This window comes from Pteropus medius, unplaced genomic scaffold, assembly GCF_902729225.1.
Source record: "Pteropus medius unplaced genomic scaffold, Ma_sr-lr_union100, whole genome shotgun sequence".
Lineage (NCBI taxonomy): Eukaryota > Metazoa > Chordata > Mammalia > Chiroptera > Pteropodidae > Pteropus > Pteropus medius.
The window spans coordinates 15,027,774-15,050,571 of record NW_024347791.1 but is presented as its reverse complement, the minus strand read 5'-3'; the positions used below and the strand labels follow the sequence as shown (position 1 = coordinate 15,050,571).

The 22,798-nt window shown below is 37.9% G+C and overlaps 1 protein-coding gene across 1 annotated transcript in view; it reads right to left on the bottom strand.

Annotated features, from left to right (window-relative positions):
• The window catches only part of CDK6 (cyclin dependent kinase 6), a 206,457-nt gene that overhangs the window by 79,476 nt on the left and 104,183 nt on the right, over positions 1–22,798 (bottom strand). The window contains exon 4 of the mRNA XM_039878098.1: positions 20,410–20,577. Within this exon, the coding sequence (XP_039734032.1) occupies positions 20,410–20,577 (168 nt within the window). The remainder of the gene's footprint in view (positions 1–20,409; positions 20,578–22,798) is intronic.

The following is a 22,798-nucleotide window of genomic DNA, read 5'->3' as shown; positions in this document are numbered from 1 at the left end:
CGAAATACGGTCCCTTCTTAAAAAAAAAAAGAGCATAGCAAAAAGGAATGGTATGAGTTATAATTTTTCTGCCCCTACCTACTGTAACATATGGATCTATAAAAATGAATTCTCCATTCGTGTCTTCAGAATTCACTGCAAAGTTATTATATCAAACTTCTGAAATTACATGAAATTACCAACAGACAGAACGATGTTAATATATTAAAAAGTTCAGGAGGGAGAAATCTAAGCTACACATAGTATTTCTGGAAATTCCATTCTGTTTTCATGCAATTGAATCAATGGAGGTTATTATGATAAATTATATGGATAACAGACTTTAGAAGAATCAGGTATAAATGGCAACATAAATATATAAACCATCTTGGGTTTTCTTAAACATTATCAAACAACTACGGCCCTAAGACCTAAGACAACTTTATTTAAATTAAAGAAAATCCCACAACTTCTTGTTGGTGATTAAAGAACTCTGAGTTTGGAAAAAGAAAAACACGAAGCAATGCTCAAGGTAATAAGTGCTTTCATGTTACCAGTTCTCATATCCGAGGGCACTGGATGGAGCTAAAGGACAAAGAGATAAGGGCAATATTGCTAGTTACTAACAAATGGCAGATAAAAGAGCTCTTCTGGGTTCTGATTAAGTGACAGCATTCTACACATTCTTTTGACTTGAGAAAGTCCGACTAAGAGCAGCAGCCAAGTTACATGTGAAGCACCGCTAAATAAGCGTATCTGCATGCTTTCGCATTCCAGCAGGGCAGGATTCCTCCCCTTTCATTGAATAGAAACATGTTCTCTGTGCTCGCAGCAATAATGTGCCTTTGCTTTAGCTTCCATAAAAAAAGCATAAATGTATATGCTGAAAGCACAGAGAAGTTTTGTGCTGTGGGACATGGTGGCCGGGAGCCAATGTTTACAATCCCCTGGGTGGGAAAGGCAGGGTGAAAGGCTCAGGACGGCAAGCTTTAAAAGTCTTTGCTGTTGCCGCCAGTGACCTTCGACTCTGTTTTCAAAGTAGCTCTCAGGTTAACCCCTTGGATTCTGTGTGCAATGGTGCTGCACAAAGGAAATACCTTTCTTTGAAGGACACCTCTCTCACACACATGGGGTTCTGATTTCAGTAGGAGCAGCTCAGAAACACTGGATTAAGAAGCCTGTATTCAATCTGCTGTCGGACCCATGGGCACATCAGGAGTATTGAATCTGGATTTCGATGTGTGCTGTGTTCTACAAAGTGAAAGTTTCCAGCTTCAGGCAATGGATTTAAGCTTACAAACCAGGGGATTGTGAAACATGAGCATATTTGGTCTCCAGGGGAGAAGGAAGCATCCAATTTATGCAGAAATGCTCTTTTCCCAGCTAGCCAATGAGAGGCGAGGCTATGTGAGTGGGGCTTCCTATAGGGATCTCCGGACTGGAAGAATGGTGCTTAAAATTAAAGGCAGGCTAAATTGCTAACAGCCCAACTTAAAAAGCAGCTGAAGAGAAAAAGCCAATTGTAGAAATGAAAAGGGAGTTTTCCAGTTTTAAGTTAAAGCTGACCACTTTCAGCTTTTTATTACGGTTCTTATTGTTTCGGTGGGGGAGAATTAATAATCTTTTGGTCCTAATGCTAAGAAGTAAAGATCTCATAAAAATTTTTTACCACACACGTGTATGTTTCCTTACAGTCTTTATCCAATGATTCAAAAGATATTATTCAATAGTAATATCAGTTAAGGCCTCGAAATGTTTTCAGGACATGAAGACTTACTTTGAGAAAAACTGGTTGATGTCAAGGACTCGTGACTATATTAACAAATGTTCTGGCCTATGAGAAATTTTGTGGACTGAAACATGTTCAGGGCCTACACATTGCTCATCATTAATACAGCTTGTCCCTCTGATGAAAGAAGAGCACACTGAATTCCTGGGGTGTTGAAATGAATCATGCAATTCTAATATTCAGAGTCTATGGACCCCTAAAATATGTTCAACGTTAAGGGTTAAGACTTCTGGAGTCAAAAATGAAGAACAACGAACACTGAAAAATGTAATTAACATACACGAAAATCATTAAACTGAGTCTTATAAAAATCGTTTAATCAAATATGAGACAGAAATGGCGCTTGTGTTACGAGGCAGCTGCCTATAACATCACAAAGTACGTGTATCCTGTAGCTAGAAGCCCATTTGTAGAAGAATGATGCTATTTGAGAATACTGCTTTTCAGTTTTTCTTGACTAATAATTTGGTTTTAATAGGTGCTTCTGAAAATGGTCATTAAAATTTCAGCTTCTCGAAGAATGTTTAAGAGTAATTAAAACCACTGTCCCAGCTTTCACTGCAGACCAAACAACCTGCTCCTTGCTATCTATTGTAGAAGTTAATGGCGATTAAGTAAATAATCTTCAGTGCAGACACTGACTAGAAATAATGTTTTGAGAAGCTAAAAGAAAGCCCAGAGCTTCACAACAGAGAAGATGTAACAACAGCCAAAGTTCATGTCAGTTTTCCTTATGCCTGGTACTTCACTAAGGACTTCATGAATTTTATGTCATTTAAATCATGTAATAACTTGTGAGGTAATAACTTGTGATAACTTGTGAGGTAGGCACTGCATTTTTTTACCCATACTCTAGGTGAGAAATTGACGTTCAGAATACATTAATAATGATAGTAAAGTCTCATGGCTAGACATGCGTTGGAGTAGAGTTTAAACCCAGTGTAATCCCAAAGACTGCAGGTGTAGCCAGTGGGCCTGAGAGCCACACATGCAGACATATCACCATCACTGCAAAAGAAGCCCCTGGCAAATATATTTCACAGCTCTAACGGTTTGGTATACATTATAATTATTATTACTGGGGACTCCAAGGCTTATCAATCTTTCAAGAAGGAAGCTGTGTTCAGTTGGAGATTTTTCATTTTATTACTGAATTAAAACAGTAACATATGACTTCTAACTGAGATCATGAAACTGCAATACTTTGTTTCTGCAATAGATTTACTCGTATTTATACATTACTTTTGCATTTTAAATGGAATCTAAAAGTAGCAAAGGGGATTATCCCTACCACGAATTTTCCCGTTTTACAAACCAGTTGGGGAATATTTTATTTGTAGGCTACAAGATCTAGTTACTCCCAGTCTGGACACCCCACTCATACTCCAAGTTTTTAAGACATCGTTTCTTGTTTGTCTCCATAAATGAATATCGTCTTTAAAAAAAAAAACAAAAAAAAAAAACAAACTGTTGTGAAATCAGAGAAAATAATTGTTGCCATCTTTTATATAGTAATGACATGTCACTTAGAAGTTTCTGGCTTTGATTGGGTTTTTGAAACAGCTTCTAAATAACTAAGAACATAACAGCTATTGATGAACTTTAATTATTGCAATATAATTATTAGGAATAACCAGTTACAACTGAGCTTCTCCACACAGTATGAAGTTAAAACTGTACAAATGAAGCCAAAATATGCACAGCTAAAAGGAATGTTACAGGGGGGCCTGCTTTCGTGAACAAAGCGAGCTCAGTTTGGCTCTTTTTCTCTCGCGCTACCACATCCGCACATCGTTAGTTGGAAAATTCCTGATATATGCTGTAATTTTTTGTGCTTTTTTTCCCCCCAGTACACTCAGGGCTTTAATGTCCAGATGCCATTTTCCCCCTTATCTGTCCCTGTTTGGTGCTCTGCCAGCTATGGTCAACAATTAATACAGCCAAAGAAAAAATACAGTACACTCCCTGGCAACTGGTACAGCCTCGCAGGAAATACCAAATAAAAACTTGATTATGTATTGTTTAACCATTTTGTTTGCCTGTAGGCCACCCCGTCGTCGGTGTAATTCAGACGAGCATGCTTCATCTGGACGGTCTGTGCGCTGCACCATTGTTCCCAGAGTCTGTCACGCACAATCACTGGCTTCAGCCTGTGGCCCTCTAAATGAAAGGAGCAGATTTGTGGCAGCTTTCCAACCTGCATTCCTTTTAATTAGTCAACTTGTGGCCCAATGTTATAATAGATAAGTAACCTCTTAATATTCATGTAATTAATTAATTTTTTTTTCTCATCTAGTTATAAGCCTTTGCATGGGGAAAAAACCCCACTTTTTCCTATACAGTCTCTGGTTTATGAAATAAGCATGTTACTATTACAAAGAACATCAGAGACCCAGTTTAATGATTCTCTATAAGGTCAGTTCCAGAAACCACAGTATACCCATACCCTTATTTTAAGCATGTTATTTTTGCATTTAAAATAGTATCTGAAATCTTTCTTATGTATAAATTTGATATATGCAAGATAAATAATCTTGCCAACTCAACTGGGCTGGGAAGCCTCCCATCTATTTTAACTGATAAACTAATTTGCAATTGGAAAAGGGAAAGCTTACACTTGTTTAAGACCCTCTGTAAAGCAAGGCTGACACGAAAAATGGGCAGTCGTTCTCTAAGTACTAGGAAATAGGCTCTACATCTTGAAGTCAATAATTAAATGGCTGTTTCTGTTAGCTCTTAGCACATGATACGAACCCTTAAAAAGATAAGTTGCCTCCTATAAATATTAATAATGTCTACTGGTAACAAGAATGAGAATAACCATTAAAGCTCGCCTATTTAAGTTTTTCATTTAAACCAAATTCTCCTCAAAGGCAGTAAGGACATTTTTACTTCTCTTAAGTCTTCATGAACAAAATACATATTGGGAAAAAAACAGATATATCTGTACTACCCCACTTACTCTTAGTGTCACTTCTCATGCAGTTTATGAGACAATACAACATCACTTCACTGATTCATTCATTTACACATATACTAATGTGCCTACTATGTAATAAGTGCTGGATCCCAATTATAAAGATGATATGAAGATGACTGAAGACACAATATCTGCACTCAAAAGCTCACAGTTGATCAGGGGAGGCCGACATGTAACTATCAATTGCCTAAGCTCTTGTGCCAGGTGGAGACATATAATTTAAGAGCTTAGCTTCAAATCCTGAGTCCTTATTTATGAGCTGTATCATCTTGGTGAAATATATTATCTTCTCCATGCTTTTGTTTTACTCATCTGCAAAATGAGGAATTATAGCACCTACTTCATAGGACGATTGAGAATTATATGATGTAAGGTCCAAAAAGTACTTTGTTTGACTATCAGCAAATGTTATGTATACATCAACTCCTCAAGGGTAGGACAGGGAGCAGAACACGGGTAAATAAGTACTAGAAGCTTTGGAGAGGAGATGTAAAGGCAGGACTGGCAGAGGAAAGACTTGAGCAGGAAAGCTGAGAAGCATGAAGCTGCATGGACCAGACTACAAAGGACTTCGAGTGCCAGATGATGGAGCCTAGGCTTTATCTCGAGGGGAAGGGGAGGCACTGAAGAGTTTTACGCAGGGGTTGTATGTCAGATTTGCATTTTAGATCGAAAATTCTGGTAACCATGGAGTTTGAAGATGGAGATAATCTTTGAGGTGGGGAATGTAATCAAGGTGCACTGGTAGAAGGATCTATGGTCTACAGCAGTAAGGAGAGGAGATGTAGGAGGGATAATTTTAAATAAGACAGAAGGGGAGAGACGAGAAATCTGGGACAAGTCTCAAGTCTGGTCTGGGTGACAGGGTGGATGGTGAGGCCATCGACCTGAACGGGGACCCAGAAGAGGTATGACAGGCAGGCTTGCTGCTTGAGAAGCTGTCCAGTTGGATATGTGGATCTGGGGCTCAAGGGAGTGGATTGAGCTGAACAGAAGATGAGCTCTCTTCCTCCAGGATGATCTCCAGGAAGTTGAGGAGACTGCTGAGGGGGAGGAAACACGTAGGACAGATCCTAGGGGGAAGACAGAAGAGGGCAGTCACCAAAGAGGAGTGAGATAGGGAAGACGAAAAGCAGGAAACTGGCGTCACAGAAGCCAAGGTGGAGATTTACAAGAAATAAAGAAGAGAGAAGTAGACGTGTATCAGAAGATGCTAAGCAAGATGAGGGCTTTAGAATATCTACCATAGTAACATGATGGGACCTGAAGGCTGCCTGCACAAAATCGAAGTGTTAACAGCACCCAGAGCGAAGGCCACTCCAGTGCCACCTGACATTAGGGAAAGTGTGATCGAGTGGAGGTGTGGATTGTTAATCAATTGCAATTAAAACAGCTTAGTTCTGCAATTTAATAAAAAAGACCACATGAACACATTTCTGGGGCCTTTCCCATGGCCTTAGTGTGTGTGGGCTGCAAGTGAGGGGCTCTGAAGCTTGAACCCATTAAGCAGAGTAAATCCACTTCTGCTCATAAATAATCTCAGCTGAACTTAATTAAGCAATCAGTAGTGACAGTTTTTTTTTAAATTCTCTTTTTATACTGCATAATAATGATACTACTATTTATTTCACACACATATTGCAAATCTAAGGATGCACAAAACACTTTCAGAACACCTCATTGATCATTACAATTTAATTTACGTTAAGCAATTAAAACGCAAAATAAGTACTCTCAATTCTCTAGATAAAAATGTCATATTTTTATGACATGAATGTGTCATGAAAAGAACTTGTGTTGTGTGTATGTGTGGGTATGTGTGTGTGCACGGAACTAGTATTTTCCTATCTCATTTATCTGGGAAGATGAATGAAGACTTAGCTATAACAAAATTTCCCAGATTACTTAAGTTTCTTTCTTCAAGCTCTAAAAAAGTATTACTTTCATCATTTAAATTTTTTCTTGCTTGTGTCCTATAATCAATTGTCTTTTTTCCTGCTGTTCCACTGCCCCTTTATCAGCCTAACTCCTTTCCTAGCTTCTGCTTCTAATATGGAGTAGGCCCCTTATTCAAAGCCATTCATAGATGGCTATCATACTTAAAAATGGATTCAACACTTTGACCAGGCCCCTCAGAGCGGGACCCCAGACTGCCTCGCTGATCTCAGCTCTGACCAGCCAACCTCCTTAAAATAGATTCTCTTTCTATCGCATCTTACCCCCCACGGTGCTTCATACTTGAAATTATATAACACATTAAATTATTTATTTATCATATATCTTCCCAACAAGAGTGAGGGGAGATTTTATCTGTTTCATCAACTTCTACACTCTCAATTCAGTGCCTGGCCAGCAGAAACCATATAGCAAAACTTAAGAAATCATGTTAAATGGCAGCATGCATCTAAATAAGAGCCCAAGGAGGCGAGTGCAAAGCTTTAACGATGTTATAGCTATTCGGGTGTTCAGAGCCCTCGTCTCTCCTCTGTTCTTTTATACTCTTTAAATTCCATCCCCTTGGTTCCTTACCTCTCTTTTGGCCCCCACAGGTAACCACTATTCTAAGTCCCATGTTTTTCTTTTCCTTACTTTAAAAAAGTTTTAGTTTTATCGCATAAATATACCTAATATTTAATATTGCTTGTTTCTGAAGTTATAAATATTGCATACACTTTATAACTTCCTACAATTTTTTTTTTGATTTGGTATTGTTTCTAAAATTCATCCATATTATTGCTATAGTTCATTCGTTTTCATTTTCATTGCTGCATAGTTCTATTGGATGAATACACCAGGGTCAATTTAATCATTCTCTTGTCTATGAACATTTGGGTTAAGTTTTTTGCTATTACAAACAATGCTGCTATGAATTTTCCTGAATATAACTCTTGCTGCACATGTGCAAATTTCTCTAAGGTAAGTAACTAGGCAAGGCATTGCAGGGTTTCATGGTATGAGTGTGTTAAACTACATAGTTAATGTCAGATTATTTTCCTAAGTAGTGCACCATTTTATGTTGCCACCAGCAGAGGATCAAAATTTATGTGTTTCTTGAAAAAGCACAGAGCTGGTATTAGACAAATATTTTTAAAATGCAATCTAACATTCTCTATCTTTTAACTGGTGAGTTTTGTACATTTACATTTACTGTGATTAATGACTTATCTGGACATATTTACCAATTTATGTACTCACTATTCTTTCTCGCATCTCAGATATTCCTTTTCAGATTATTTTCCTTCTCTTTGAAGTATGTCCTTTAGAAGTTTCTTTAGTGAAAAGCTGGTGGTTAACTGTCTTGTTTTTTGTTTATCTGAAAATGTCTTTACCTCATGAGTATACTCTATGCTTAGAATTCTACATATACACATTAATAGTAATATACTATCTGGAATAGTAGTGGTTATTTCCACTACAAAGTCCTACAGGCACCAAAAGTGTATAACAAGTAATTATTTACCACACATCATCCATTTCCTAGAGTTTTAACCCATACTAACGGTGCTAGGCATGCTTAACAAATACAAGTCGTCGCCATTGATCTCAAGGAGCTCTGAGTAGCATTAAAAAAAAAAGGAAGAATGGAAAAAAGAAGTCACATTAAACTTAAATGGAGAGTGAAAGGCTTCACGTAAAGGCTGAATTGGGTGGCTTAATAAGTGCTGTGGGAATTTGGAGCAGGAAATATCTAAAGAGAGCTGGATCCTAGTCAGGTCATGTTACAGAAACTCTTGACTTAATTTCCACACAACACTGCTTATGTGGCCAAACCACATCTTTACCTTGAACCTAAGAAAAGCCAGAGTACTTTTTCTTCAGAGACAGTATTATGGTTTAATCTGAATCCTGAATCGGGCACTAGGTTGATAAGAGCAATACTAAGACAATTGTGATTAAAAACTAAATTAGAGAGTAAGCAATTGTATCAAATGCCACACACAAATTCCCTGAACGGCTAATTGAATATGCCACTGAGTTATGAGTTTAGGTACCAACTCCTTTTGTAAGTGGGGGGCATTCTTGCATGGCTTTGTAAAATGAAACAAGACAGTGCAGGTTATACAAGGGCTGGGCTGAAAGCCTCAGGAATTTCTTTCAGCTAATTTTTTTGAAAGGTTAATAGCTGGAAGAGTTCTTAGGTGACACATCTTAAGCAGACTATGGGAAAGAAGGGTATGTTATTTGTGACATTAATTCCTAATCTGTGGTACAATGAGTCACTTATTGACTGGGGAAGAATCTAACCTATTTGGGTAATGAAGCTTTCTGAATATTAACTACTGAGCACCTACCTCCAAGAGAAAGTGATAACTAGAGTAAAAAATGGTTTAGTCTAGAAGTAATATTAAAAGGCCCGTTTTGACTACAGCAAGGAAAGGAATTCTTTCATAATTTAGGAATTGTTACTTTTAGTCATCTACCCTCCTTTCTATAGAGATTAAATACAGAACATGTCCTTTCTGAAATTTTTAAAAAATCTTCTAGAGTTTGTCCTGCTGATGGTAAAGAAGGAAAAGTATAATCATGAAGATTTGTGTTGTGGGGTCAAAACTGAGTTTCTCTTCTCCCATTCTAACTCCTTGCCTGGCAGGTGAAAGTCAACAGGGAGCAAGGACTGAAAAGACAGCTCTGGATTTCTGGGACTCTGAGATCTCATATCGAGAGATGGTGCCTGAAAGCGAGACAGCTTGTATGGTCCATATGGTTCATTCACAGTAACGTGCTCACCCATTCTCAGCGTCTTAGTGAGAATCCTGCGACTTTGCGGATTCGCATATTCAATATCTTGTATGCAAAGACCAAGTAACAGGTATAGACTCTTGGAAAGAACTTTCCAAACTTTGGCACTGTTTAAGGAATAGTGATACTCATATTTCAGGAATACTAGAAGCATTCTTCCTTCTAAGAAACAAATAATAATAAAGTAGGAGAGAATGGTCTCCCTGAGATATTAGTAACCTAAACTCTAATATGAGTGGTCCTTTGGTAACTGGTTATCAGTAGGAAAATGATTTAATTGGTTATACACATTTCTGTACTTGTCTTCATGTTCAAGTACAAATATGAATATTCCTCCTATGTAATTCAATTATAGGACTTAATCGAATACATACTCTTTTCATGTATTAACTCCCACAACAATTCTAAAAGGTAGGTATGGTTACTTTCTCTATTTTAATAAATAAAAAACTCAGAATGCAGAGAAGCTAAAGAATTTGGCTAAGGTCACACAGCTTGTTAACTAGCAAGATAAACTAGTAAAAGAAGTAAAAGATCTGGGTCCAGAATCTGTCCTCTTAACCAACGTGCTGTGCTCTAGTGTCTCCTGAGTAAAGCAATATTTTTTGGGAATCATTGTTATTTTTATTGCCGGTTGTATAAATATATATAGTAATTTAGTCATATTTGAAAATGACAGAAGAAAAAAAGAGATATTCTAGGAACACCTGAAGCATTTAAGGCTTCAAAAACAATGTTACCAAGAAGGAAGAGAGACACAAGGGAAGAAATTCTAAAACAGGATCAATGGAGTCACTGTTTAAAGAAAAGAAAGGACGTATTCTCTTGGGAGAGTGTGAACTATTTATTCACCAATACCTGATGAGATATAGGAACACACACACACACACACACACAAATGTGATATCAGAAAGAACACCAGTCATATAATGTTTTTAAATTCTGATGTCTTCCTAAACTCTTCCAACTTAGCAACATCTGCTCTCAAAAAAGTGACAGTATTCTTTTAAGAGAAATGGCCATTATCAAGTGCATGATATCTGGGACTGGGGAGCACATGGTGCTGATGGTGAAACTTTTATTTAATTTTTAAAAAAATTCTCAAACTCAACAGACTCTTACTGGAATTATATCCAATATCTAATTTCTAAATTTGTTATTCCTTAGGAGCAGCTGAGGGAAAAACGGTGATTGTGAGCAGCCCCAGGAAGAGAATAATCCTAACAAAGAGCTGAAAAATATTCTATACCTTTAATTATTGATGTCTTTGTTTCAAACCTCGTTTTGACTTTCTGACTTTGAAAACTGAAAAATAAAGCCATGTTGCCATTAAAAAAAAAAAAGAATGGACCAGCTGAACCAAGAGAATGGAGGAGAAATTGAGACCACACAGATTTGCCTATAATGAGCATGTTTCTTTTATAATGGACATAAACATCTTGAAAGTACATCATCATTACCAATTACTATTTAGTGAGCATAATACATGTGATGCCTAGTTTCTTCCCTCAAGGTGCTTGTTGTCTAATGAAAAAAGTAAATTATGGAATTTTTGTGGCTGTTGACATTACATAACCCTCATTAAGGTTCAGTCATATAATGACCATATGTGAGGTATATAATTTGCCAACTTTAGCAAAAGCTGGATTCTGGGGATGAAAAAGGAGAAACAGAAAGACAGGTGGCTAATTAGATAGAATATAACCATGTTACTGGGTTTTTAGGCCCAATAAGCTAAAGCATCTGTCATGTAAGTCCTGATGAAAAGACGTATTTTTAGAAAAAGGCTCCATCTGTAAATGAAACAAAGTCATTTTATGACAGATTTATCTTAATCACAAGTGGGTAAACAACTAGAAAATTTCTGATTCACACAATTACTAGTGAGATGTCTTATGCAGACTCTACATTATATAATCTATTTCATTTTGAATGGAAATGTTCACCATATCAAAAGATATTACTACATATATTTATACAACTGGCAATAAAAATAACAATGATTACATCAATAGTGACTACTATGTCTTGAGCATGGATCTACATTATTATCAACAACAGTGTAAAATACAAAGAGATTTATGACCACAGACACTTATTCAACAAAAAAGAACATTACTTTTTCTTTTTTTTAAAAAAAGGTAAATTCATATCAGACTGTGGCATGGATATGTTTTCTCTAGATCTATACTGAATTACTTCCAGTTTCTATTCTCTCCCTTTCCTGCCTTCATTCAACTCCTCATTGTATATGATACCTACTATATTAGAGGCAAATCAAAAGTACACTGAAGAGGAATCGCCTAACTTTATCCTCGAGTCAGGCCAATTTCAGGGAGGGGGTGGCTTGTGCACTGAGTCTGGAAGAAAGAGTAGGAGTTTGTTAGGCTGGGAAGGGGGAAAGGTGATCTAAGCAGGGAGAAGACTGTCTAATGTGGCATGGAGGCGCAAAAATCTACTGGCATGTTATTTCAAACAGGAGGCAAGAGGTCTGGAGTGGCAAGATCCCAGGGCTGTGTGGATCGATTTGGAATGAGTGGGAAAGCAGGAATGGAGAGAAAGGTTGCATTCCAGAGCTCAGAGTATATAGACCTATGCCTATAGGTAATTTTTACTCCTATGTCTCCCGAAGCCTGCTGGTTTCCCACAGCTGGTCCATGCTACATGGCCCCTCCCACAGCTCCTTTCTATAAGCCAGTCTGGTCTTTCCAGGAAACAGAAAATCTGCTTTTCTGACTAACTATACTCCAGATCTTTCATCCGCTCTGAGAGAGTGGGATTTTATAGTCAAGTAATGTTCCTGAATATATGTGAAGACCATTAATTTTGGAATATATTTCATATTCTTGATAGTAACTTTTCCCATTCTTTAGAAAGTTCTAGTTGTACTTTTTGTAATCTGCTTTTTCTAAACTAGTAAAAGCTAGTTTCCTGCAACTAGGTTACAGACTTTGGCCCATTTAACAAGGTCAGACTGTTTATTCTTGACAGAATTCTTTCCCACTGTAAAAAGGTACTTTTAAATGCCACATTCCAAGAGTAGTGCCAGTAAGCCACTGAAGCATATTTTCCCACAAGAACTGATACCATGTGCAGTCCCCACCTCACTGAAATCACCCAGAGTTACATAAGGTGCAGATAGCATTCAACGTCACTGTGAAATCTATTAACTGAAGCATGCTAGTAGGCATTCAGAAAACTTCCATACATTTCAAAGCATCATAACCTTTAAAAACTAATTAATCAAAATAAAAGTGGGAAAGAAAGAGAAGGATATCTTTAGAAATTAAAAAAAAAAAAGAAGAAGAATTTAAGGCAATGGAAGAATAAAAATCTTGTAACTTTATAGTAGTGCTCAAACCTAGAAGTAGTAGATTTTTCTCCCTTATTTTGGGGTTTTATGGTCGAGTTGTTAAATTTACAGCCCCACTTTTAGATTCTGCCAGCCTTCAAAATAAATATATGAGCAGCACTAAAGTAAATTCTCCTGTGCTCTCTCCTTCTTTCTTTGGATGTTTCCCTGAGACTTGAAGGTAGATTATTCCTCCGCGGCCAACTGTAAAGTTTAACATTCAGATTTACGAGGGATTTAAAAATCATCAGTATCCTTACAGATGTTAGGTGCAAAGATGTCACTCACCCTGCGTTTCAATTCCTAGAGAAAAAGAAAGCAACGCAGGAGCAATGAGAGGACTACTTCAGCAACCCGAAGAGCATCATTTAGAAACAAATTCGGACTATCTGCAATAAAATATGAAAGAAAATCCAGAACTACAAAGCAATTATAAAAGTCTGAGCTTAATTTTTGGAGACACCTGTATAGATTTAACAAAGGTACCTAATCTTCTCAAGGACTCAAGTGCACTGAATAAAATGGCTAAAAGAAATTACAATGCAGACATTTTCAGCTTTGTCCTGTGACACTATAGTTTCTCCAAAGATCCGCACAGATCTTAATTTTTTTAAAAAACATGCTATACAGAAAATTAACTGCACAAGTTGGGGAGGTGCAGGAAGGTTTGTGATCTTGGATATGGAGGGATGAAGCATGATAATTATCTAACTGCTAAGATGGCTGTCCAGGCAGACATTCAAAGTATAAATGTTACTCCCTCAGAGCTCAAGTTACTATCAGGGAGTGACGCAGGTAATTGGGAAGATTAGCTAAAAGTTGTGTCTAAAACAAAACAAAACAAACAAACAAAAAACTTTAGAAGCTTATAATTGACGAAAATGGCAGCAGCTACAATGTGAAAAATGCAGAGTTGGAAATTCATACATCGATTCATTTGTGAAAGCAGGGAGTTAGGAAAGCACTTAAGTTCAAAGAAGAGTGAGAAATTTGATAGTGTTAGTTAGATAAGGAATATGCTTGTGCGTGTGAGGTAGTCTCTGGGTGGGAGTGGTAATAGGAAGACAGAGGGGTAGGTTGGGACTACACCGCAAAAAAAAAAAAAAAAAAAGACTTCCCATGCCTAGCTACAGAGTTTCATTCTTCAGGCATGGAGAATCATGAGGATTCATTTCATTCATTCACCTTGTATTTATCAAGTGCCTACCATGTGCCAGGAAGGCACTGTGAGAAACACTAAAATGGTATAAGATTTGGCTTGAGTGAATAAAAATGGATAGGTCTAATGTCATATGTTCAACGTAATCGAATTTCAGTAATATATCTAGACATAGGAACTTACACTATGAGACTATTAAAGCCCAAGCAAAATGAAGATACTGCCACTTTGCTTAAAGTAGTGGCAAAGAAGTACGTAGTGACAGCTATAAAACCAAGAAACTCACATATCTAAAGAATTAAAGAGGACATAAAACTCCAAGTTAAAGAAGCATCGTTTTATATTCAATTTCGAGGACTGTGTCTCATACTCCTTTGAATAAATATAACACAACACTTGAGTTAAGCAAATTTAGAAGATATGGAATTATCTCATTAAATACAGTTAATGACAAGCCCTTGACCAAACACAGAAGGCGTATTCCCATAAGAATGTTGAATGTAAGAAGAAACACTTTTCTTTTCTATCTTCTGGATCCCTGAGAAACCCTTCGCTTGCAAATCCTTTCTAAAGCATTTGAGGTTGTGAAACTTAGGACAATACTTGGTCTTTACACTCAAACTTTGCCTCAAGCTCCTGAGATTTGAATGGCATCGTACAGGGTGTCTATATAGTGGGAGAGAAAAAAACAGGTGACAACCAGACCTTATCTACATCATACTCTGATAGGACATGCTGGCCAAACAGATATGTAGAAGAAGCAAAGAACATCCTGTCCTTTCTTTGAGTAAAACATCTTCCAGGCAGCAGCGTTACAGTGAAACTGTTTTCGTGCAGAACTAATTTGCAACAGTGACCACTTATGGAGGAGCTAGAATTAAGTGAGTCAAATGAATATCTTCTATAAACAAGGGAAGCAGTCATTTGATTAACTTCGCCAGTATACTGGGTACAATTAAGTACCCACATGTATGCACACACACCTACAGCAGCTTTCTGTATAGTATGGCGTACATTATCTTTCTGTAAGGGAGACATTCTGTTCTCACGGTAATCATCAGTGTTTGCCTTCACTGCAGAGGCAGAGTTAACCTATCAGTTTGTACCTCAAAATGTGTTTTATTACCACTGCGAATGCATAACGGAGGATCTGGATGGGCTTTCATGTTTGTGTTGGCTCTGGCATTTTCCACGTACCCAGCCCTGGGAATCCTGAAGAAAACGTGTCCTGTTCCCAGCTCTGTGCACTGCCCCATTGTGTTCCACTTCCCTCACTGGTGAAAGTGAAAACGAAACCGGCACAAACACTCCATTGTTAACTATGAAATATGTACTGGCAACTGCAAGTTTTCACAAAACAGACCTGGTTGTGTCATGGCAAGGAGATGCTGAGCGGGGAGGGGGTCAGAGGAGCTTTTCCGGCTTCAGAGGTGTGTCCTGCACTTTCCCTGAGGTGCTGAGGCGACCAGGGCTTTGGGTTTTTTCCATTATACTCGTGTAATGCTCTTGGTTTGATTTACTCAGTATGCACTGGCAGCGTTTGCAGGCTTCTGTGGGAGTAGCTCGGCTGTCGGAGCCGAGGCACAAACCCTGCCAGGTCTCCATAGTAAATACAACATGCACGGAGAGGAAACAAGCATAAACAATTTATTTTCTCCTATAAAAGATGTCATTGTTCTCCTATCTTTGGTTCTGTTTCACTTCGTCAACTTGGTGGTGCCAACTGGGTGCCGTACAATGAGTTATTCCAAACATAGACATAGAAAATAAGCACGAATCGTATGATGCACACATCCATGGGGCCTGTGTCCAGGTGGGTTCCGAGAGAAGTGACCTCTTTGAGCATCCCACATCCTGGCATGGGTGAGCAGGGAGGGCTTCCTTGACGCCCAGCCAATGAGGGTTCCTGAGCCACATGGCCTCACAGAACTGTGTCCCTTTATAGCATTTATGTCTGTTTCTAACTATACATTTCTTTGTGTGACGATTTGATTAAGATGTCTCCCCATTTTGATTATAAATTCTATGAGAGCAAAGACCTCATCTCTCAAGTTCACTGACAGCCCTGGCACAAGGAAAGTTCTTAATAATTATTTGTTGACTGAATGCCACAACTCCATTTCCTTAATTTTCTCCCTTATGCTTATAAAAAAGTTTCTGAATCCGCAAGGTTTCTTCAGTGTTTACTAAATGCTACCAAAATTTGAATTGCTTACATTTCCTTCTTATACCTCTGGCAATACATGGTTACAGTAAGAAACCATGTATTGCCAGAGGTATAAGAAGGAAATGTAAGCAATTCAATTTTTGTAATACTGTGGCATTAAATAAACGAATGATCTTAAAAAAGGCAACTTTGGGAATCTTATCAGTTCCATATAAGAAAAATCTCCATGTGTATTTTTGTACTTTGTAGAGTGGTCTTCCCATGTTTACTATTTACTTGCCTCTTGGTGATTTCTACAGAGTGGAAGATGTTTTCAGAACACATGTGTCTTTTAACAGCGAAGATAATATGGAAAAAAAGACCTTTGGAGAAGGAGAATGTAATTTTATTAAGTCACTAAAAAGATAAGAGAATGTTCTCACTTTTCCAATATGGTACAAAGTGGAATTTTTCTCCACATTATATGTGTTAGGCCAAGGCATTTGGAGGAAAAATGCTAATTCTATATTTTGTCTAATGATTATATAAAGGCCCTCCAAATACACTGAAAAGTGATTGTAATACTGTTCATTATAAAGCAAAAATTGGTTTAAGGCAGGCCAATCCTGGACCTCGTCCCAGGATGTTAAGTTACAGGGGCACCAAAAAGAACAACCTTATTTTAAGGTGCAGACTTCTATCCATAGGCAGCTTGATGGTGACTATCCTGGGGAGTGAGTGGCTCTAACTGCCTGGGTATTGGCAGCCACATCTAGATATAGTAATCTCAACACTGGCATTGCTCTGGATGGCCCTCAAAGTGGTCTCACGTACAGTGAGTGCAGCACGATGTGTGTGCTGTCTCGATTATGCCCTGGGGTGATTTTAAGAGAGCAGACACAGGAGTGAATCAAGAGAACGCTTGATTTTTTCCAAAGAATGATACATTTACAAGACGTTCAGGTTTGCACAAGTGTGGCAGAAGTTTCATTCTGAATCTACATAAAAAATTAGTTAACCGGGAGGTATGAACTCATGCCTCAGTGTTACCCACTGTGTCAAAATGTGGCATGAGCTAGTGTTTCTTATTACAATTTCAGCAAGACTTAAAATGCATTTTAAAAAATGAACTTTTGAACATTTGTGGAGTCTCTAGATATCCTCTGTAGAACCAGAGAGTTCCAAAGAACATAGTTTGATACCCTCTGGAGCTTACAGAGGGAAGAAGAGGAAAGCAGTAGGGTGGTGGGTTCTCCAAGCCATTTAAAACCCATTCATTGAAATTCAGACTTAATCTGATCACAAACTGCCTGTCGTAGTCTCGGTTTCTCCACTTTCAAAATGAGGTGATTAATAAAGAGTTCCAAAAACACCAAATCCAATGGCAAAAGTATCGCCTTACATGCTGTATGGTTCAGTTTAGAAAAAAATTAAAATTTTTCATCATAAACTGAAAAGAGAGGACTAGTTTCTCTCCAAATTGCTGTTCCTAGAAGTTCATGATTACCAGTCATCATCGGGTGGCTGCCGATGTCCCAGTAAAGTGAGGTGTCTAAAGGGCGCTTAACGCTCCCTTATCAGAGAGAGACAAGCTAAGTCACACCTACACACCTACATTACAACTACGGTCCAGACTTACAATGATCGTCCTAAATTAATTTCTATCCAAAAGGCCAACTCCTTCAAGGAGCTTACAGCCTGATAAATAAAACCCCCATATAAAGCAGTATTATGAAAGACATGAATAAGATGTTACTCTGAAATCATGGAGGAAGGAAGGAGGAATTAATTTCTGCAGGGAGTAACAGAAGGGGACATTTGATCCAGGCTTTGGAAGATAAGTAATATATTAGCATTTCTCACGGCTGTAAAATGTCAGTTTTGAATCAGTTAACTTGTAATTCCTTTAACATTCCACAGATTAAGTTGACTCCCAGTTCCTGTATGACATAACCCACTAAAAAATGCGTATTTCCAGGAAGGGGAAAAATAAATACCAGTTTCATTTGAAAAATTGTGATTCCAAGTCTTCCTATGTCACTATGTGTACGTGAACCAATGTATCACTATACTAAATGAATCCTTCCATTTTAAAATTTTTCCTTTAAACAAACAAAAAAATAAAACAATGGGAAAAATTTTAAACGCAGTACCCTTATAGGAATCGTACCCTTTATTATTGCCATTACATTCCAATGATCACTCTTTCAAGTCTGCATTTGTTCCGGCATGCTTCACAGGTGCTAATGCTTTTTAACTTTATGTCACCATAAGTAACAGAGAGTATGTGGTATAAATGAGATACTGAAAAAGCAGGTATTTATGATTGTCTTTCTCCTTTTCTCTATGAAATAATTTGTCTACACTTTCCTGTCTGAACATATCAACCTTTAGCTAGAATGGAATGTTAATTGATGTTACGCACAAGCTGGGCTATCATTCCTTGAATTTAATAAGCAAAAAAAAAAAAAAAAAAAAAAAAAATCAAAACCAGCTGGGTTTCCTGTTTTTATTTATGGTTTTTAGTGCCCATTTGGAGGGGATCAAAAAAAGTGTCTCGGTTATGGCTCATCCTTCCCCTGATCAATGTACCCAAGGAGATGAGTTCCTTCCATCTGCTCCTCTGCTGACTATCCAGATCACAAAGCCTATTCAAGCTTTTCCCCCGGGGCCTTGAAACAACAGGCACAACTACTTCCTAAGGAAGCTCTCAGCCTACCTCACCCTTCCCACTGGGGAAACACACAGACTCAGCCCTTTCTGGTGTCATTATATAATACAAGGGCTCGCCTGACCCAACCCAAAGCTGAGGCACATCCTTTAGATGCCACCTTGTGCCTTGTCGTCTCAAAATCGATGGCGTATGCTGGACAAAGAGGAAACAAATACAATTTATCTTTCAACAATAGGACAGATTCCAAGGAATTCTCTGTAAAAATTCTAATGCCCTAGGTAAAGTATAAAATATTGGGAAAGAAAGTGGTCTCACATGTCCAGGTCATAGTATCCATATTTCGGGGGTGAGAAGCAGAATACTTTTGTACACTGAATGTTTTTCCAAGGCATAGTTATCTCTCTTAGAGAATTTCAATTCCCCTCCTGAATTTCTACTTCTCAGCTGAGGCATTACTGGAATGTGGGGAAACAATTTTTATTGTGCAGAATATTAGCCTCCTTGCAGCTACCTCCATTCTCCAAGTCATCATGATGACCAAAGACATGGCCATATTTTTCTCAACAACACCCCACACCCAGGGCAGTGCTGCCCAGTTGGGAACCACTTCGAGGCTAAAAATGGACTGTGTGTGAAAAATGACATATTTACCCAAGAGGATTCTTTTTCTTAAGGCTCAATTTAATGCTTTGAGGGCCATTTCTATAGTCATTATCGAATCAAAGGGATTCTCCACATCAACTTCTGCCTCAGATAAGTAGCACAGCAAAGGGACATTCCTTGGCTTTTTGTATCTATGTGTAAATTCGCTGTATGTAAAACAGGTCTTTCAAACAAAAGGGTTATTAGTGTCTACTTCGAGCTCCTCTTTTTATCTTTTGAGTGCAGAATTTCATAAAAATTCATCTCAGAAACAATGAACTGTAAGGATAAATGAAAGCTAACCAAAGTCAATAGTATTATGGTTTTATGTCTGAATGAGACAAAGAACAGGATATCGTAACTGTCATTCTCTGCCAGAACAGAGCCCTTGGGTTTACTCTTTCTCTTCTGGCCTGTATTAAGCCTTTACAGGGCAATGTGGTGCTACCTGGACCTGGGTCATTCAAGTTCATCGTAAATTTAATTTTTTTCTCCACAGTCGGCACCACAGCTTCAGAGGAGCACTTTCACACACCTCTGCAGGCACTGTAGTTGTTCCTCAAACAAGGATGCTACAGACAGGTCAATGTTCCTGGTGCTCTCTCTTTCCCGACCTTGTGCTGTTTCCCCATACAATACATATGCAGCTCTGAAAACAGTGGTTATAACAAAAAGCATTTGGAAACTTATAACTGATTCCTTTCTAGTGGCTAAGATGCAACAGGCTATTTCTGCAATGGGTCCTGTCCACAACAAGCCCAGTCTGGATGTGTCTGTAGTTGTAAGCAGAATGCTTTTCTCTTACCTACAGTTATATAAAAAAGTGCAGACATTCTGTCCACCAGCCGACCACTGGCAGTAATAACATTAGGAGCATTGAATGGGGGCAGTTTGTCATTTAAAAGAGGAAAAATAAATTTAATGAAAGAACAGCACTCTCTCACTCACCACTGAGGTTAGAGCCATCTGAAAACTGTAGATGCGGGCAAGGCCGAAGTCAGCCAGTTTTATTTGTCCACTGCTGGTCACGAGAATGTTCTGTGGTTTTAGATCACGATGCACGACTCGGTGAGAATGAAGAAAGTCCAGACCTCGGAGAAGCTGAAACATCATGTCCTAAATAAAAGTAAAAAAGAAAATTGATAAACAGTCAAAACAGAAATTCAACATGTCATATCCTCAGCACTTAGCAGAGTGGTTGGCACACAGAAAGCGTTTGATTAATATTTGCTGAATAAATGAATTTGTCTCCCTTTCTACTTCTCCACTCTCAAAATCATGACAAAATATTTACTCTCAACCTATGTTTTATTAATGAAAGGACAATTTAAAAATAGTTTCAGATGGTACAGGAAATACTCTGGAAGGGTATATACCAACCTGGTGTCAGTGGTTAATGCTGGGGAGAGGAAGTAGTTGGTAAGAGGGGGATGTTTGTTACTTCATATATTTCTATATGGTTTAGTATTTGATTTTAATAATTAAAATTCAGTGGGTAACAATATTAATAGTAATTTTTATTATTTTTATAGCGCCAAATACTAAGCAAACACTGTGTCAGGCACTGTTCTAAGCACCATCTTTTAGTAATGCAAGTAATCCACACCACAACATTGAGGTAAATAATATCATACCCCATTTTAAAGGTCAAGGAACTGATACATAGTAGGTATATGCAATTAGTCCAAAGCAATACCACTACCAAGAGACAGAGTCTTGATTCAAAGAGTCCAGAAAAACTGGATCCAAATCCTCAATGTATTTTTTTATTAGATCAATGATCTCATCGGTATGTAAAACCAGGTGAGCTGTTTAACCTCCCTGAGCCCGTTTTCTCATCTGTAAAATGGCAAAGTAACAAAACATATTTGGTATGATCACTTCATAAAGCACTAAGCACAGCAGCAAGTATTCGGTATATGGTAGCTATCACTGTCATCACTATTAACCAGCATAAAGCAGGGGGAAATGCAGAAAATAAACCAATATCACATATTTTCCTAATTTTAGAACTTATAAAATTAGATACAAGATTTAAAACTCAGAAACAATGTCTAAAAGTAGGAATTTAAAACTTTTGACCATGATGTGATCCTCTGAAATCTGGGGTTAATAAGACTGATTTATCCCTCGAAATACTGTGAGAATGGTGTGTATAAGGGAGGATAGAATCACCTTGTTCATGTAAGGGTCAGAAAAAATGATTAGGCAGCATCATAGATTTCAGAGCTGGCAGAGGCAGCGAGGACACAGTTGTTCAGCAGTTGGATCACTAATCCTCATGGAAAGTAGCATATTTGGTTATTGGTTTAGGGTACTCGTTCTCCTTCAGAGTTGGCAGTTCTGTCTTTACATCCCAGCTTGTTTAAAACCAAAGCCTTAGCTTTTCCATTTATATAATGGAGAAAATATTGCTTCATTTTTATAATATTATGAGATTCAAATGACGTAACATATGCAAAGGGGTAGTGCACAGCACATGGTAATCATTTAACAAATGATAATTATTAAAGTGTCTCATTTCCTGAGGAAGACAGAGTCACACAGAACTATAAGAAAATGTGGCCAGTGCCACAGGTCAGTGAACAAAGTACAAAGGGTGAGTGTGTAATGACAGAGGTGTACTGGAATCCTCCTTGAGATCTACCAAAATGGCACAGTAGTCCCTTCTTATCTGTGGTTTCACTCTCCATGGTTTCAGTTACCCATGGTCAACTGTGGTCCGAAAATATTAAATGGACAATTCCAGAAATAAACAATTTATAAGTTTTAAATTGCATGCTGTTCTGAGTAGTGTGACATACTCTTGCGCTGTCCCTTCTGACCCACCTGGGGCATGAATCATTCCTTTTGTCCAATATACCTATTCTGTATACACGACCCAGCCTTTAAACAGTTAATAGCCCTCTAGGCCATTAGATCAGCTATCAGATGTCTTAAGAGACAAGGAGAGCAAGTGCATTCACAAAACTTGTATTATAGGATATCATTATAATCATTCTACTTTATTATTGTTAATCTCTTACTGTGTCTAATTTATAGTTTAAACTTTATCATAGATATGTATGTATAGGCAAAAAACATAGTATGTATATAGGGTTAGGTACAATCATGGCTTCAGGCATCCACTGGGGGTCTTGGGACATACCCCCTGTGGATAAGGGGAGACGACTGTATTCTGAACTGGCAAGGGATACCTTCTAAATTTCCAAAGGTGAAAACTCTGGAAAAGACTGCACTGTCGAGGGTCAGTCCTTCAAGACTTAAGAGCAACTACAGGTCAAACAACTTGCATTGAACAAACAGGAGTGTGAAAACGAATCACAAAATGTTAAGA